Source organism: Lonchura striata, chromosome 4, assembly GCF_046129695.1.
Source record: "Lonchura striata isolate bLonStr1 chromosome 4, bLonStr1.mat, whole genome shotgun sequence".
NCBI classification, from domain to species: Eukaryota; Metazoa; Chordata; class Aves; order Passeriformes; family Estrildidae; genus Lonchura; species Lonchura striata.
Genome location: NC_134606.1, coordinates 9,622,592 through 9,642,364, shown reverse-complemented (window position 1 = coordinate 9,642,364; position 19,773 = coordinate 9,622,592). Strand labels below are relative to the sequence as shown.

At 39.6% G+C, this 19,773-nt stretch overlaps 1 protein-coding gene across 4 annotated transcripts in view; it reads right to left on the bottom strand.

Moving 5' to 3' along the window:
• RGS12 (regulator of G protein signaling 12) overlaps window positions 1–13,985 on the bottom strand; it is an 83,777-nt gene extending 69,792 nt beyond the window's left edge. For 3 of the 4 annotated variants that reach the window (XM_077782731.1, XM_021550738.2, XM_077782730.1), the window contains exons 1-2: window positions 13,859–13,985; window positions 6,356–8,300 (exon numbers count right to left, since the gene is read on the bottom strand). In XM_077782731.1, the coding sequence (XP_077638857.1) occupies window positions 6,356–8,212 (1,857 nt within the window). In that variant the 5' untranslated portion in view covers window positions 8,213–8,300; window positions 13,859–13,985. The remainder of the gene's footprint in view (window positions 1–6,355; window positions 8,301–13,858) is intronic. The other variant, XM_021550736.3, reaches the window with a different exon arrangement.
• Window positions 13,986–19,773: the final 5,788 nt, after the last annotated feature.

Here is a 19,773-nt window from a genome sequence, read left to right as displayed (position 1 = left end):
TGGAAGTCTGGTAATTGGAAATTGCAGAGACACAGAAAGACCTTACTACACTAGAGGAAAATGTGAAGAAAAATACAAAAAATGACATAATAACTAGTTTCTAATCATCTTGAACATTAGGTAGGAAATAGCTGGGAATATTAATTCAATATAAAATCAACATAAAAGGAAAGAAAACCCCAAGAAATAAGCCTTATGAATACACCATCTGTGTACACATTTTTAAAACTGCTTATAACTCTGGTAACCCATCTCAAAAATAAAATTACAGCAACCAATTGTATTACAGTTATGAATAAACTTTGGGAAAAGATAAGACTAAGCTGACTTCTGATTGAAAAGTAAGTGATTGATGACTGAGATTTAAAACAAAAATAATAACACTAAGAGAAAGCAGAGAGAAAGATTGTTAGTATTTCTCTGGATAAATATTAGCAGATATGAAATGAAACTATAAAGTACAATTATGTGGTATTTTCTTTATAGTTTATAATTAAAGTGCAGAATATGTAAGTCAAGTGATATCAGGAATGCCAAATGTACAAGTTCACATAAGTTTTAGCAATTCCATATTTATTTTTGTTAATTTAAGATCTTTATTCTACATGGCTCTATTTCTTGTCCAGTGAAAAACTGATATTTTACAACTCCTTTTCTCCTCTAAATCTTCTCAGCTGCAAGGAATTCAGATCTTTCTGAATTCTGAGAACAATAACTTTATAATCTCCCATCTCAAGGCTTTTATGTTTAAACATAAATATTAAGCTAATTTTCATTATTTCAATTCACTCTGTGCTAAATACTTTTTCCATGCCATTTTCTTTCTAGTACACAAACTTGAAATGAGGACATTTCACAAAAGTCAGCATCACTCTACAAACATTTAGTGTCCAGATTTTATCTAATTTCTTTTTCAAAGAAACACAACCAGCATTATTTGGGCTTTTTATACACTTTGAAGATCCTAGAACCATTTTTAAAATAAATTTAGAAGATTACAATTAATATGAAAAGGCTGCATTGAATTACTAAAAATTTAATTGCTTTTCATTTTCTCTAAGCAAAAATAAGATGACCTATTTCCTATAGATGCCTCTTTGCAGATTAATTCACATTAGCACATTCTCAGATCTAGCTTGGTGTTTGGGATTTTTATTGAGTTCTCTTTAAGGTATATAGGTAGATCTCAAATCAGATCTAAGCCTCTGAATCCAAAATTGAACATTAAATTGCATAATTGAACATTAAACTGCATAAGAATAGCAATCCAGCTGCCATTAATTCTGCTTTTAAAACAGCTGTTGGTGGAACAATTCAAGCTAGTGAGAAAACAGAATTCTAAAGGAAAGAGAAAAAAACATGTAATTATACAACAAAAAAACAAATATGGGAACCACAAAGCTTTGCCAACATTGTCTCTGCATCTAAAATATCTGCTTTGCAGTTAGTTCACCATCCAGTTACCAACAGTAAAAACTGCAATTCTTGGATCTGAAGCAAATTACAGATTTTCACCGCCAAAAAAAAAAGAAAAAAATAATTTTTAAATTGGACAGCATGTCTTTTTCAGTAACACTTGCTTTGGAAACAAAGACAACTCTAAAGTAGTTACAGTTAAACTTCTGAAAAAAAGAGAGGAATAAAAATTATTTTCCAGGAACTAGATTAGCAGGGAAAGATGCCTTAGTGAACCCCTTAGTACTGCTTGCCTGTCTTCTCTCTTCTACATTTTTACAATATTTTCAGGAGCTGAAATTATGAAGGTTACCAAGCAGTTGATTTATTTTATTGTTAAAAAAGAATACACATTTGCAATACCGATTTTTCTATTTTGTCTTCTAAGACCTATAAAGAGGATCCAACTACAAAGTCACACTTTTCATCAGCACAAACTATAATGTGATCAAGAGAGAAGTATAACAAGTGTGAAACAGTAAAGGATTTCTGAAAGCCAATACCCAACATTTTTAAAAACTTTTTTAATTACATTTCAACGCTTTTGTCATCTTCACTTGGAATAAACCTAGGACCCAAGTGTTAGTTATCAGGCTCAGGCTGCAAAACTTTTGATCTTCAATGTTATACACACTGCCACACTATTAAAACAGACCTTCTTTTTAAAAAAAGAGAATGGTGAGAGGTCAATGCCTAAGATTCTGTCCTTATGGAGAGAGAATTCAAAGACTAAACTGACTGTTATGAAGCTTTCCAGTGGAAAAGGGAGTATTTTCCCAGTAAAACTTAATTTAAAACAGTAATGAGTAGACATATTTTTGGCCAGGCACTAGCCTGAAAACAGAGAGTGAGGGTTGAACAAAATCAAACATATTTATATTAATTTAGTCTAGAGGGAAAGGAATGCTTCCCTGTTCAGCAATTTCTCAAGTCTATTGCCAATTCTAACATCCCCTGATGTTTTCATATTGCTTATGGTGTTTTACATTTGCGTCACCCAAAAATCATGCACAGGAGTGAGTAGGTAAGTGACTGGAAATTAGTGGGATGCTAAAGAAGGTGGAAAGAGCACTGCAACAGCAAAGGCAGGACAGTGCAACTGGAATTACAAACAAAAAAAGCAGGAATTATTCCATTCCCACTGAAACCACAATCAGACTACTCATGTGGGTCTCACAAACCTCACGAGAGCATACCTGACCCCTACCCAGCATCAACCTCAGAGCAATTTAGAAGCTCATTGTCATCAGAAATCTTCCTCAGTTGTTCTCACATTAAAAGACACTTTGCCCTCCATGATCTGCCTTTTCAGTAAACTTCAGCAACATCATCAGGCCTCTCCCTGCTTGTTTTCATCTAAGACCTACAGAAGACATGGATTCCACCAAAAAATTCTCATTTGAATATTAATTGTCTCATTTCTTCAATAGAAATTCTCATTGTCTCCTTTATTCAATAGAAATCTGTTCATGTGACACTTTTAAGAAACACCAGAAATGTGAAGTTCAGTACAGGGAACAATGTGAGAGGTGCACAGAGCCAGAGATGTCTTCTGGTAGGTCTCAGTCAGAAGAGATGGACTAGAACCAAAATCTTCCTGGTTTAGTTCTCCTCTTGCCATGCACAGAAACCTTTTTAAAAGGTTTTAGAAAAGAATGAAATATGTAGCAATTGTGAAAGTATGTGTTCAGTAATTTGGGGATAATTCATAATTAGAATATTTTAAAGAAAACAAGAAACCTCATGCTATCCACTAACAACAAAATTAGGCATTTTTAACTATTTTCCACGATTCACACTTATATTGAATTTTTAAATGCCTTATAGCAGCATAAAGGAAATTAATATTTTAAAAGTGGGTTTGCCAATTATCAGAGAATTAATCACAATTCTAGTCTGTGAGCTGAAAAAAATCATCATTAAAAGGAAAACAAAGCTAAAAAAATGTGATTCCTTGCTTGTAACTGGAGGTCTGAAATGCCATATCTATTCCTACTCACAAGAAGCACTTCCCAGGCTCAGTCCTGAAAGTGCAATTTTAAATAGATATGTTCACTTACACTTTCTCACATCTGCTCTTGCGTGCTGTACAATTCACAAATGTTTTGTAAGTGCAGCTATAAAATCTGGAAGCAGTTTATGCCCATCTTACCCCCCACTAGTATTGTACAGTACAGCATATTTTTCAGAATTACATGCTGTGATCATCACAGTTTATCTGCACAGCAGCTCTGCTAGAGCAGAATTGCATCCAGGAACTCATGTGTGATGAAAATTCCAAGGAAGACAGTGTTTTATATGGAATTACAGAGTCCATCACAAGAATCTCTAGCTTTGGTAACCTTTTCTCCCTCTAGTGGTTTCTACATTCCCACTCATAGGATATTTTACCTTCGGTATTGATGTAAAAGACAAGAGCAATTTAAGTGCTGTTCTGCCAAATGAAGACTAAGACTGGAATGATTCTGAGCAAGCTGTGTAAAATAAATCCTCACCACTTAAAAAGGTCACAGGAAGCTGAGAACATGTAATTTTCTAGAACACAGGAGCTAACCCACCTGAACAATGGTTTGGAATGGGAAGTTTTACCTCATCCCTTTACACAAAATAATAAAGTCTGAATTTATCTCTTATGAAAATGAACAAGGGCTCTAAGATGAAAATACAGATTTTCCCTATTTCTGCAGCACCAGAAGTACAGAGGTATGATCATCAGTAATGACATCCCCTGATTATTTACATGAAAGATTTAAGATGAGAACATTGTACAACTTCGTCTCTGTGAATTACTTCAAATAATCTTTATGAGTTTTTCTCATCAGTTTCAATAGCCTTCAATAATACTGAAAAATGAAATTAAAATGAAAAAGAGGGTCTGTAGCCTTAATGAAGAGCTTAAATGCTAAAGCCATGTAGGAACATTTTAAATGTGTCTTGCAAACAAATTTGTCAATAATCAAAGAAAGAATGCCTATTTTATTATCAGACAGACTTGAAAGGGAATATTTGGATACTTAGTGTTGGTTTATGCTAATTTGTGTGATAGAGTAGGTGAAATATTATTACTCTTTAGCCACATGTAGAGCATCTTTGATTTCAAAGCATAAAATTTTCAATTATATTTTAGTTAGTATAATCTTGACTTCCATTAAGTGTTTCTGAAAAATATCTAATCCATATTACTGTCATGGACAACACTGCAAACACAAACTTATTACACAGACCCCAAAGGAATTTCAGCAGCATCCAGTGCAGCAGTTGGGGCCAACATCCACCATGCACCTGCACCAGGTGCTGCATATAAAGAGGCTTTTTCCTTGGTCTATCAGCAAAAACTTCAGGGCAGCAGACAGAATTGAGTCTTAAGTGATTTGGGTGGGCAATGTTTACAAGTTTAAGTGTTTTCTGTTTGGCTTTTGAAAGTATAAATCACCTTGTATTTAACAACACTTGAAATTTAATTTTATTGTGAGTCTGGAAAACATTGCTGCCTGTAGCAGTGTTTGCCTTAACAATACACTAGTGTATTGTACATACTAGTTTATTTCTTTTTATTTTCAGCACAAAAGGCATACAATAGAACATACACTAAAGTTGCTTGTTTTACAGTGCAGGAAAAGAAATAAAAAATATTTCCTCTTTCCAAACCAAACCCAAAATGTTCTGAAGTTCTGCAACCTAATCCCTAAAAAGGTTTTGTTTCTAACAGTATGAAACAACTAATTAACCTCTACTGTCATTCACTTGATCAGCAGTTGTGTATTTTTAATCAGGTGAGAAAAAAACACATTTTTTTCAAAACAGATTTGGATAGCGTGATGGACATCTGAAACAATCATACAAGTAATAGACAAAAGTTTCACATACAGTATTTTTTATGCTTTTTGTGCTGAAAATAAAAACAAACAAACTAGTATATATAATAATTATACACTAGTGTATTGTTAAGGTGAACACTAATATATAAGCATGGAATGACAAAGCTTCTTGAAGTCTAAGAGTATAAGATTCTGTCTTTCCCCGGAGTCAGCAAACATTTCAGATACAAGACTGCTAGTGATCCTTTCAGTATCAGAACAATGGCCTCCACTTTACTAGAATTCCAGTTATCAACAACAGACTCCCCTGAGATTAGTTCCATCAACAGCAAAAGTGTGTGTTACAAAGGGTATGTAATCATCCTGAATACTCCTCCCACCCCTTTTTTTTTTTGTTTTTAAGTCTCCTCATTTTGTCTAATAGTAGACAAAACAAGAAGAAACAGTAATTTGGAATAGAATTTGATTACAGGCTTGCTGACAGAATGTTAGCTTTGTGACCTACCACTACCATCTTTTTATGTCAGTTTTTAATGCTACTTGTATTGAGAGGTTTGCTGGAGTGAAGTTTGTAATAAAACAGTCTTATTCACTTAAAAGTGTATAATCAAGGTCTTTGACTGATCATTAGACTACGTTTCTATAAAAATAGATGCCATTAAAATAATAGCATTTGCAAGCCAGCCTTCTACAAAAAGGATCCAAACTAAAGATGCAGATTGTTTCCATTCTTTTGCAGCTGAAGGTCAGAAGAAACTGAAGTTGCTAAAATGCCATGCCTTCTTTTCATTTCAGTGCCACTTAAACATTTGGAAACAATGAAGAGACAAGAAGAAAAGTGAGAAAGCCCTGACAGACAACACTTCCAGCAGAAGTACAATTCCAGAGCTGCACTCAATTAAAGAGGAATATGAAACGCCTCTGCAGATGAGAGCAGAATGAATTATTTTTTTCATCTGAAATTTTGCAAATTATATAATACACCTTTAAAATTTAATATGCAACTATTACTGTGTAAAAGTACCATAGGCAGATGGGTTTGGGTGGAGGGGTTTTAAGAACCAACCCCAGCATGTTCTTACCTTTTTATCTTCTTTCGATTTCCTGATACTGTGCGGAGGGCCAAATTTGTTCTGAATGCAGAACATCTTCTTGGACCATTCACTTTTGTGAGATTTTAGCTGTGGCTGACCAAAGCTGCCATCGACTCTGTATCTGTCAGCTGGAATCTTACTCATTGGTGGGGGAAGGGTCCCACAGTTCACACTGGACCAGCCATCTGTGGAGTCAGTGTACGACTCCTGGTCGCTGGCATTTCCATGCTGCCAATCCTGTAGAACATGCACAGGCAGCCATCTCTGATTGCCCAGGCCTGCAGCGTTTTTCTTGGATGGGGGTACTGAATTTCGGGAGGAAACCAATGGAACTTCAATACGAGCAGAAGGGCTCAAGTGTTTGCTTACATTTTGGGACTTATCATTCTGAATTACTTCTAAAGGCACGCTTCCCTCTTGCTCATGACAGAAGCCATTCCAATGAGAAGCAGGCTGATTTTGTCCCCTTCCTACTGGATTTTCCCATATGCTGCTAGGAATGTGCTTACTTGGATTGGTCCCTAAATCAACCACCAGAACTCTATTATTCTTTTCTTCTTGGTTGAAATTTCCAATTCCACTATCACTGTTGCTGCTTGTACTATTATTCTGATGAGCATCTGCATCACCATCGAGGAAAGCCCTGGCACGCATCCCCTCAATCAGTTCCCCCATATCTCTATACAGGACAGAAATAAACTGCAGGACAGGTAGAGATGATGTTGGAAACTCCAGACAGCCATTTGTATCTGGATCTGCTGTACATTCCAGTCCAAAACGTCTTGCTATACCCTGGTGAATTTTATGATGAAATAATTCAGGATCCACCATAAAAACATGGCAAGATGTCCTCAGGACCCCTTCATCTTCCTGAGCCAAGCTTGCATCATCATTTGTCTGCATTGTAACTAGTCCAAAGAATCTTCTATCATCCGGACAAACAGCACTGAATGCCAGTTTCTCTGCAGGATATTCTGCCACAACACCTGATTTGTCACTGCAGAGCTGAACACAGTCATGCATTATCTTCATCATCACCAGGGAATGGATTTTTTGCTCTGCCCGCAGACGCCTCATGCAGCCACGAATGGCCTGCAAACTCTCAGTTTCCAAATTTGCAGTTGTTGAAGGAAGTTCAATGGAGCCTAAGTAACCTACAATCATGGCAACATTCAAAATGCTTGCATCTAACCCAAAGTCTTCTGCACTCTCCAGTCCAGTTCTAAAAACTGAATCATCATTCAGAACTTTGGCTATTTCTTCCTTTGACAGTAGGTTTGGATTGCTTACACTTTCATTGCCAGTTTCAAATTTCATAGCAGCAGAAACTGAAAATGATCTTTGTTTTGGTGCAGAATTATCTGAGTTACCAGCACAAAGAGCGGGATTCTCAAAGATCATGTTGAAAATGCCACCAGACTGCATTTCTTCAACGACTTTCTCTGCTCTGTTTATACCCAGAGCTTTAGAATCAGGTTTGGGTTTCAGCCACCCCTTCCCATCATAAAAACCAACTTCTTCATCGCTTGAACATGAATCCATATGACTAATCCCTTCAGCAATGACCATGTGCAGGACTCCAGAACATTTCCCTATAAGTTTCACTACATCTTCATGCGACGCTTTTTTCACATTGATTTCATTAACTGCAAATATCTGATCTCCTGCTTTAAGTCCAACATAGTCTGCAGGGCTTCCTTTCATCACACAACTAAGAACACAAGGAGCTTGTCCAGAAAGGGTAAACCCATAACCTGCCCTTCCTCGAGCAACTTCCACGCTTCTTATCCGTGGAGGAGCATGCGTGTTGAGTCGACGTTTGACCGTTTCTCCTGGTCTGTACATTTTCAATTTTTTTTCATTAAATAGGAAAAGTTCTATTCAGTCCAGCTTTTTGTCATGTTTCAAGAGTATCACTCCATCTGATGAAGATCTAAAAAAAAAAGAAAGACTTTTTAATTCTCATCATATTTCAGGTTTTTTAGCACCCAGTATTCCTTTTACTGTTGAGAAAAAAATTGCTAGTGAGCTCTACCAAAAACTATTGCCAGAGAATTAATTAAATACTCAGAACAGTTTGAAAAGAACAGGTACCACAATGATAATTTTAGTGATAAGAAAGGAGATGCAAATGCAAATAAAGTCGCTGTCCAAAATGATAACAGGACAGAATAGCAAAGAACAGGATCCAAGTCTTTTGATGTACAGTCAGTGTTTTTTAAACTAAGCATGTTATGTCTTCCCCAACTCCCCTACATTGCCTACTATTCAGTCACCTTCTGCCTTACTGCACCATTACACTACCATTTAGAGGAAATCCTTATTTAAGCTCATACATCCTTTCCCAGCAAAACAAAAATGAGAGCTCATGCTCAACTACTCAGCTATGCCTCACCCCCTTTACACTCAGTGTACAGAAACAGGTACCACATGTATCATGTAAAAGAGATTAATTACCCCTTGAGTTGCCTGTATCTCTCCACTGACTGTAAAGGCAGCTTAAAATAAGTATCTCACTTCAACATCCTTACATATATTTCATTGACATATGCAATGAAAAGTGGGCATTCAGTCATGTATCAGACTAAAGGGATCCAAGATCAGATTTACTGTTACAGCCATCAATTAATCTACTCAAAACAATTTGTCAGATAGCAAACACTGTAAAAATCCATTTCAGACCATCATTCCAACATCCATGTGTTTTAGTTTAGCTTAAACATTCAAAAAAAAAAAAAAAAAGGAAAAAAAAAAGGAGTGAAAAAGACACACACTGGCAGTATTAATCTAGACATGACTTTACAATTAACATATAACAGCTTTGAATGAACAGCAAGAAGTAGAATATTTCACTACATTTTGGTGTCAGCACTGAAGTCTGGATGTCTTGTTCTAAATATACTTGGGCAAATTCCATTGTTTTAGAGAGTTTCCTCCACTAAGCAGGTTAAAATGTATTAAAATGACTAATATAAATAAAACAAATTACAACTTGTTCAACTTTTGAACCTATGCCCTTGTTGCACTATATGAACCCTCACTTCCATAGGTTTGAAGGATGACTGACAGAAAAACCCATGGGACTACAGCTATATAAAACTGCAATAAACTCCATCTGAGCAAGTGAGAACTAATGTGACAGTAATTACTCTGAGGCGGTCCACAGGCTTATTCTTTACTAAGTCACATTGAAACATAGTTAAAGTGTATAAGGTACTTGGAAAGCAAGTATCTTACACACGTGGGCAATATGCAGGCAACATTTTAGGTAAGTGCATTCACATATAAATATACATACACACAGAGATAATGTATTTCTTTATCATATCTAAAGTGCTAAATTAGTGGTGCCCCACCCAATACTTGCATGGACTAAAAATGACCAAGAAATCCTACTGACATTGCTCTCAACTACAGAAATAACAAAAAACCACACGGAGACTGTGATTAAACCCACAGCACACTACTTTCACAGTATTTCTGCCTGGCTTAGAACAAACAAGGCAATTACTTCAAAAGTTTTACCAATTAAAAGCCAAACCAAAACTATCGAGCTCTTTGATTACCAAATTTAAGAAACCACTGCCACCAAATATAAGAAACCAAATATTCTGCTAGATACTCAACTGAAGGATGTCATTCCCACAGGATCCTTCCAAACCCAAAATAGGACAGATTTCAAGATACCAAGAGATATCCAGTTGGCTTTGCTTCTTGGGGTTTAGTTTCTCTGGGTTGGTTTTTTCTTTTTTTAAACAAAGGAACATCAGATTTTTATGTCTCCACGGTGCAGCTGTGACTATTCAGGGTAGTATGGTTTTAGCAAATTGTTTTAAGATAGCAATTATCCAGCTTCATTAACAATACTTTTCCTATAATTTGAGACAAAAAAAAAACCACCTTGGCATTAAGAACTAGTGAAACTTCACACTTAACCTTTAAATGGAAATCATAACATAAGAAATGCTTTGCAAACATTTAACCAAACTTAACTCTTACATTGCTGTAAGAAAGCCTCATTAATTAAATGTTGTTCGACCCTTTCCTGATGGAGCTAAACTTGGGAATCAAGAGGTCACTGTGCATTCAGCTATCTCTAATTAGATCTAGTACTTTTTGAGAATAATCATTAAATATTTCAATATATAGTCCTCCAAAAAAAAAAATAGAACTAACAAATGCCCAACAGTAAATAAAAACCTTCTATCTAGGAGCTTGAATATATACATGATCTAATTTGCCTTATAGTAAATATTTCTGTTTTCAGCTGTCTGGAGAACAGCCTAACGTAACCTCTGGGTATCCTCTGAATCTATGCTGTTAACCTGGTTACTGTAAAGCCCAACACTATCTGGCACCTAAAACTGTGCTACTAGCTTGCAAGAGGAAAGCAAACAATTAAGAGAGTATGAGATAATAAATAATCTCCTTTAAACTATGATAAAAACCAGTGTTTACTAAAAAAACTTAAGATTCAATATTGTAATGTTGAAGTGGCTGATAAGAAAAACAGATGTTTTACAGCTATCTCTCTAATCTATAAAAAATATCCTAAATGTCATTATAAAATAACACATTGAAAATGTAGTTAGGCTGCTCTTGGGAAGAGGCAAACTCCAGTGTTTTCTTACGTCACAATTCTGTATTTGTTAAGAGAGGCTTTCCTTTTAACTCTGTTCACAAGTCAATTTACCTACTTGCTTTTCTAACGTATGACCCTTACACTTCAAGCATTTATTGTAGATGATAACCACTGATAATGAAATGTTATTCAAAAACCTGACAATTATAAAAACAAAGCAGCAGGCTGTTAACATGTTACTTTCCTCTAATAATGATGTTCCAGAGGTGTGAAGACTTCCAGCTATATTGATGTATTATCTAATATACATATTATATTAATATATTTCAGCTATATATATTTGTGAAATTTTGTACATGTAAAGTTAGGAACCAATTCAACATTAAAGGGTTTTTGTTATTAACGTGTCTATACACTAAAAAACCCAAAACAAAAAATACCAACCAAAGAAAATCTGTATTACTTCACTAGATCACTTCTTCCTTCCCTCAGTACCTGACTATTACTGCACAACTTTTCTGCTAATTACACCCAGGACAAACAACAGCTCATTAAATTTATCTAGGAAACTTCAAGACAAAGGACAAATATTTCTCTTCTGCAAGAACCCTCAGCATTCAAGTATGTTTTACTGCAATAATGGCATGACAGGCCAATAGAAAAATTATGGAAATAGTGTTTCCCCTAAGCAGAGATTAGTTGATTGTCAAACTGTTAACAGACTAGTTCAAAACTAAAATATCAAGTTATCTAATTGCTAGCTTTTCTCCTAATTTCTTTGCAGACTGGAAACATGGAACTGAAGAGATATGGCACAGAAATGGCACAAACTTCCACAATTCCAAAGTAATCATGTCTGAATATTCTTTTCCTGTACTAAGTTATAAGACATGTAGCATATCCAGTGAAACAAAAACACCAATTCACTTACACTGATATAAAGCTTTGTACCTTTATAACTACAAAATATTTCAAGAACATTTCAGGCAAAACCACTAATAGGTACACATTAAGAGTTGTTCAACTATGAAATAACATAATTTGTCAATACATCAGCTTTGACACAGAACTGAAAAACAAAACAAAACATTCAAGATTTCTGCCAGCATACATTCTGGTCTGCCATTTGAATCAATTATTTGTGGGGTACAAAGCACAAAAAATACCAGTTACAGTTGAATTGTACTGTATCCCACAGACACTGCATTTCTGTATGGTTTTACATGTCCATGCTAGCTTTTCATGTCATTTTCAAACCCTTTGCTCTAAAGAAAATAACATGTATTTGCTTACTTTCAAGGGAGAGAGGTTGTTTGTTGCCTGCTTCTGCTCTTGTTATCTCATAGCAACAAAGCGAACAGAAACAGGAGGCAAGCTCCTGCTACAGTCCATGTTAAACTGTAACTGAGCAGCTACAGAGGGCAGCGAGGGACCCCTGAAGATCAGGAGCACAGGACTGACCACCACTACCTCCCAAAAAGCCTCTGGAAATGAGCTGGTACTCAGCACTACAGGATCCATGTTGATGTGCAGAGACACTGTCTGGCTTCATTCTGTCTGGCTTTATTTTGTTTTTCAGTAGTAGGACTGTAAGAGAATAAAGTATGCAAAGTAGAAGTGCACAGAGACTGTTCCCTTATCCCTCACACAGGTCTTGAAGTAATGCAAAAGACTCTTCAGCAGGGGTGCCAGTTGTTGAGGCAGAACTGATGCCAAGTCTCTACAAAGCTCAAATGAAGCTGTAACATTTGAATTCCACTAACTATTCAAATGTAGTACATGTTTATAGACAAGTTACACAAGAAATGTAACAGCACAACCTGTAGAAGATAGCTACCAGTTGTTTGAGAACTTGGGCAGGACAATGTTTTAATAAAAAAATCTCATCAGCATTTCACAATTGGCAAGAGAGGCCATTATGTTTTCTTTAGGTGTACCTAATGTGATCATTCAAAAAAATACTGACTGTAATCAGCAACAGCAGGCTAAAAAGTAGTTATTCATAAAAACTCTTCTCCCACTGAAGACAGTGTATGAAGTGTAAAGAACACAAACAGGGCATTTGCTGTTTTGTCTGACAAGGCATATGAGTAAGGACACAGTTTTCTAAAGCTATCGTACAGACAGTCATGCACCCATAATTCCGATTAATTTATTTGTTGTATTTCAGAAGGTGGAAAGGTTTTGTTCGCAGTTAGGCACTCCCTCCCCCCCCCCGCCCTTCTTTTCTTGCAAATTCGTCCCAGAACTGCTGGGACGCCGCGCAGAGGGGCGGCACCTGGGGCGGCAGCAGCGACAGCCGGGCGGGATGGGCTCCGGGACAGGCGGGAGGGCTCGGGGGATCTGCGGGGCAGCGCACGGCGGGCTCGCTGCAGCTCCGCACACCCGCTCGCCCCGCTCCCGGGAGCCTCCCGGCGCTGCCCCCGGCGGGTGCGGGGACATCCCGCGGGCACCGGGGCGACCCCGGCGGGCGGCGGGTGCGGGGCTGGAGCAGCCCCATTAACCAGCCGCTGCCCGCGGGGTGGAGCCGCGGGGAGGGGAGAAGCGGCACCTGAGCCAGCAGGGACGATTTGAAAAATCAAGCGGTAAAAGACGGGAGGGCACGGAGCGCCCGCGACCCCCCCGCGGGCGGACCCGCCGCCCCTTCCGCGCTGCGCGCCGGGGGTCGCGGGCAGCGCCGCGCCCGAGGGGCGCGCACAGGGGCGGCCGGCGGCTCCCGGCTGGCCCCTGCCTCCCCTCGGCCCCGCCGCCGCGCTCCCCTCCCCCCTCGTCCCCCCTCCCGCCGTCCATCTGCCGTCCCCGCTCCTCCCGCCGCATCCCAGCGGGGTACCGCCAGGGCGCTCGGTGGCGAGGGGGATGGGAGAGCCGGGCGGGCTGCGGTGGGCGCTGCCCCGCTCAAACCCACTCACCTCTGTCCCCCGGGACTCCGGCGACTCCGCCGAGGCAGCGGCTGTCCCGGTCACCGGGGAGACGGCGCCGGGCTCGGCCGCACGGCGCTGCGGCGACTGGCTGCCCGGCGCTGTCAGTCACCGCGCTCGCCCGGCGGGGTGGCGGTCGGGTTCCCGGACAGAGAAAGGGGAGAGACAATACCCCGCGCCGGAGGACTACAGCTCCCGGCGTGCCCTGCGAGCGGCCCGCTCGCTCCGGCCGTGAGGAGCTGGCCGCGCGGGGCACGACGGGGCGCGTAGTTCCCTGGTCTCTCCGAGCTGCCTCGCCTCGCCCTGGGCTCCGGCGGGGCGGGCAGTGCGCAGGCGCGGGCTGGCGGCGGCCGTTCGAACGGGGCCGGGAGCGGGAGCCGGGGCCGGCCGGGAGCGGGAGCCGGGGCCGGCCGGGAGCGGGAGCCGGGGCCGGCCGGGAGCGGGAGCCGGGGCCGGCCGGGAGCGGGAGCCGGGGCCGGCCGGGAGCGGGAGCCGGGTTCGGGCTCGGGCTCGGCGGGGCCGGGACACAGAGCCCGGGCTGGGGAGGGGCTGCCAGCCCGGCCCGGAGCGCGGGCGGGCAGCGAGGCGCTGGGAGCCGCCTCAGACAGGTGCGCGCCCTTGGAAGCCCGGCAGTGAGGGAGGCGGCCGGCGCGGCCCCGCCCGCAGCCGCGGGGCTGAGGCGCACGGGAGGCGCTGGGTGTCATTGGGTGTCATTGGGTGTCATTGGGCACCTCAAGGGCAAAGCCTGTGTGCCGAGGGGGGTTTTACCGCCAGGGTGGAGCAGGGCACAGGCAGCAAGTGCTCAAAATACACCGGGGACAGCTCTTCACTTCAAAAGGATGGCGCTGGTGGTAGCCCTTATTTTAAATAGGAGAAATAGGAAGAAGGGGGAAAAAAGTTAACACCAGTTAAGGAATTCGTATGGAATATGAGAGTCTAAAAAAGGGAAGAATTAATCAAATATCTTTGACTCTCCTACAGAATCTGAAAGGATTTTGTGATCTTAGCAGAAGAATGTCATCTCTAATTGTTAACATGTAACAATCCTTTGTATGAGGGGTATTTAATTTTATTTCCCTATGCACAGGAAACCTGACACTGAACCTGCCAGGCAAAATTTGAAGGAGAATTCTTACCTTTTTCTGTCTTTTTTTGAGTTTTTTTTCCCAGTCTTGAGAGCGGGATATCTATCCCACAACTTACACAGACATTATGTCTGTAAGATAACATCTAAATTGTAATACTGTGGCTTAATCGTTTCACTTCAGTAATTTGTCCAATTCTTATCCAGTCTAGGAAATTGTTTCTTAATAATTCTTTCCTGAGCTGAAATGCTTAGAGGATACCAGAGTCTTCAGGAAAAACAAAAACCAAAGTCAAAGGAAAAAGCTATTTGGAAAAACAGAGGATCCTGCTCCTCTACTCTGACCTTCACCTTCTCATTATGCTGGTTTTTTTCTTTGTCAATCCATCCCAAGGAGATTTATACCAATCTGAGACATTGCAGATTGACCTAGATCCCAGTTTTGTTATCTCCCTTATCCAGTTTTACGGGAAAAGGTTCTGAAAAGAAAAAATAACCAAATAAAATAAGCATTATGTCTTTTTCTCATCCTCACAGAAGACATCATGGCAGATCGTTGTAACAGATTTCCAAACTTCTTCAGATGTACTCTGTCTCATAAATGTAATAAGTCCTTAGGGAGACTAAAAATTCAAAACAAGGAAGAAAACTGAGTGGTTGATTTTAAACCTCACAGTTGATTCTTTCAGGTGAGGTACAGTCATTTTTAAAAATACTCTAGTGATTTAAGTTTGCCCAAAGAAGCTATAATTATTTATTCTTTTGGCTGGGAAGATGTCCCAGGTAAAGAATTGCATTCCACAAATCAAAGGTGTTGGTTTGGGTTGCCATCCCTTAACAGCCCAATTATTTCCAGCTTTAGGAAGTTGTCAAGACTTTATATCTTTTGCCACAACTTCTGTTGCTGTGTTACCCCAACAAATCTAGGACTGGCTTGCACAACCCCCTTGCCTATAGAATGGAAAATTGATCAATGTATTTCAGTCTGACCTTGTAAACAGCTGTAACTGAATAAAATCTCTTGGAAAGTGACAAATAAAGTGGAATTGTAAGTATCCCACAGAGGTAACTGCAGGTCTCCCACTGTGTCTTTATGGAGTTAATACACAGGAATTATGTTTTATTTTGCTCTGAAGAGGAGGGATGCTAAAAAGTGTCATCAGCATCTGCTAACTATAAACTGATTACTCCATGGCAGTGTCAGATTACCCCTTCCAAATATACTGAACCTGTTGCATTTGTGATGGTCAACAGGATTGCTTGCACTTTTGTAATAGCACAGGAGCATGTAATTATTCTGGCTCCACAGAAGGCTATTTTGTACTACAGCAGAATTTCCTATTTAAGTCATACTCAGGAAGGAAGAAGTGAGAACTGAGGACTGACATGCCCACAGGTGTGCTCACACACCCTACTTGCAGCCAGAAAAGTCCAACTCATCCAGAATGAATTTAGTGCTTTGCTTCAGTGCTTTTGGAAATGGTGATTAAGACTTCATGTTATAATCTGGAACGAGGTGATGAATGGCCCCTCAAAAATCCACACGAGGTCTCAGCTGTAACTTACTGTTTTCACCACTGTTGGAGACAATAAAGGAAAAAAGAGTGTGAAGCAAAGTGATAAGGATTTGTAGCTTTGGGGCTGGAAAAGCTTTGGCTTATGAGTTAAGTAGCTTAATGTTTGGCATACAGACATCTCAATCACACCAAGGGTGGCTGTCACCAAACAGCTTGTCAGGCTTCATCTGGAGAGGTTTACAATGCATCCTGAAATGGAGTGTGATTATTGCTGTCACAAACACCAGATGAGAAGTCAGAAAATAAGCATAGTCCAGCATCTGACACAAAGTCTCTTGTTTTAATTACCATTGTTTAACTACCTTAGTTAAAGGAATGGAAGTGTTGATTGTTCCAAAAAGGTTTTTAGACATACAGAAAAAAATCCTCACATAAATATCACTTTTATCATTTAATGTTTTCAACCTGTTTAAAACAATAAAATTGTACATGATTGTCAGTGCCAAATGCTTGTTCAGTTTACAAACATGATTCCAACTTTCCTAGCTTGGTTTTGTTCTGAACAGCAGGGAAGCCTCTGTGTCATATACATACATTGTAGTTAGCTTGTTTGGCCAGTTAATACATAGTTGGGAGCAAAGTCATTGTTAAAGAACTTATTTTTTTAATTACAAAAGCTCAGCCACCTTCTGTTAACCAGCCCATTCAAAGGGCCAAATTTTGTATAAATGCATTTTGGTTTGGATGATGGTGTTTCCATCCATGCATGCTGCTGTACAAAAACCCTTACAATGAGCTGTGAAGTAGAAATAAAGGGGGATGGATACTGATCCTGTTGAATCTTGACTGGCCAACAGAGGACATATCCTCCCAAATCCTGTTTGGGATTAAAAAGATTGATGCTTGTGCATAAATTTAGCTTTGTAATTGTGTCCTTACCTACTATGATACTTAATTAAACATTAAAATATAGTTACATAGATTTGGTGTTTAAAGGTTCTTTTGTGCGTTTAAATATGTGAATGGTGCCACTTGCAAAAATTGTTCAAACGGTAAACTGTCTGAAACAAATTTTTGTGTGTGAAAACAGGCACAGCCAAACCCTGGTCCTCACTGTGCCTTTGGAAAGCATCACAATACTAATATAATTCTTTTACATCCTAAGAAAATTAATTTCCCTACAATAGAATGTGCTGTATTTATTTTCCCAAATTCACTAACAGAGTTTAAACAAAACATTTTGCTGTAGTCAAAAACTGGAAGCACAAAATAGTGCTCACTGATGTCAGTTTTTCTTTCCTTAAGTATAGCTACATGTTGTTAAAGGTGATGTCATGTTAAATCTTCAGTGCTGAACAACCCTAGTATATAGAACCAAAACATCTGCTAAAGTATCTCCTTCAAGGACACAAGCATACTTAACACACTTCTGTCAAGAACTGGAAACCCAAGAATTGAGTTTGGTCTTACTTGTTATCAGTGAAAGCACAGAAACTTCTGCCCCACTATTCTTGTGGGCAAAGAGTTTATACCCAAAATTCCTAGTTCCTGATAAATGCCTTGCTGAGCCTAAATGAGTGTAATTTTTTTAGTTCATATTGTGTTGTGGACACCTAATATTGTTAAAACACATACACCAAAATGGGAAAAAAAAAAAAATCTGGTGTATTTTTCCATTTTTTTTTTCTCTAAAGGGATTGTTGGTTTTGTTTGTTTATTTGATCTTTAAGCTTTGAAGCTTTAATTTTCTAATTCAAAATTGTCTGACTGATTAGCCTGGGCTTTGTGGCTCTATTAAAGCTGTGTCTCTTGTCCCATAGAGGTCATGTAGGCTGAGTGTCTTCAGTTCTATTTGGCTTAAAAATGTGTATCATCCAGCAGCTGAATTTACATGTTTTGAAGAAGTACTATGTATTTTTGGTTCTGTCAGGGAAAGGGATATCTCAGGGAGTTGTTCCTCATGGCTCCAACTACAATGTCAAAAATGTCATTATTGTCTTATTCTGCAATACTCACAGAACAAGTAAGCTCTATCCTGGCATCTAAACAGCAAGCTAAATTGGGATCATGCATGATATCCTCCAGTGTTCTGGAGCTCCTGTCTTCCTCTTTTTTCCTCTTTGAAGATATTTCCAGTGTGACTCTCAGGTTCATGCACCATGCAAGGGTGACACATCAGAATTCTGCTGGCTGAGGTATCACTAAGCACATGTCCTATGTGATGAGGTACAAATGCCAGTCTAGAAGTGCCCCTCATATCCCTAAAACTCAGGAAAAACATGCTGAGAGTCCTCCATATTTACATATGACTACAGGAAAGGAAACTGAGTGAAAATAAGAGCCTGAGGCACTGCAGAGGCAATGTGAGTAATAGAGAAATTGACTTTGCATATTCCTATTTAATATAATTCCTCTGATGAAAGACCCTGGCTCCAGGACAAACTTTGCAGCATTAAAGTGAGGAGGAGGGATCCCCTACTCTCAACAGGTAACCCAAGAATCAGAGAACACATTTTGCCTTGCTCTGGTCAGTATGTGGCAAAGTCAAGTCCAAGCATTCTTCCATTTCCTCATCCAAGCTTTTTAGCTCCAAACTTTGGAGAGGACAGAAAGTTCTTTTGGACCTGGCTTTATGATACCTGCCAGAGACACAGCTCTGCTTGTGGTTATCTCTTCTCCTGAAGTTCAGCTGACAAGGCATGGCATGACTACCGTGACATTTAGGTCCACCTTGGCAAAGGCGGTTTTGGTACAAACAGCAGCCGTTCCTAATAACAGCGAATGACAGGATTCTGCCCTGGCTCTCAAATCTGCTTTAGCTCAGACTGACTTCATCTTCCCCCACCTCATAACTAGATTATGAATGGCTTTTAAATGAAATTAGAAGATACTTGCTCATTCCAGGTAAAACCCATCATGATTATTAGTATAACTTCACAATTAAAACTCATAAAATGTACTGAGATATACTTACCTCAAAGAGGATCTTTTTTTTGTGCTCCACCAGAACTTCAGATTCATCTAAGAATAGACTTACAGTTATTCTAAATGAAATTCTGAAATGAAAGTTCATTAGTTAAGAGTCATTTTGAACTTGACAACATATGTGGAATCCTTCTCAGTACCTCCAGTATTGCTTCTTAAGTTCCTCTCAGAACTAGGTTAAGGTCTTGCCTCCTATTAAAATTTCAGTTCCATGGTAAAAGTTGAATGTTGATGGATTATTTATTTTAACCTGTAGCAGCCTACTTCCCTCTTTACCTTCTTAAGTATACAACATCTGTGGTAACTGGCATGAACCAGGT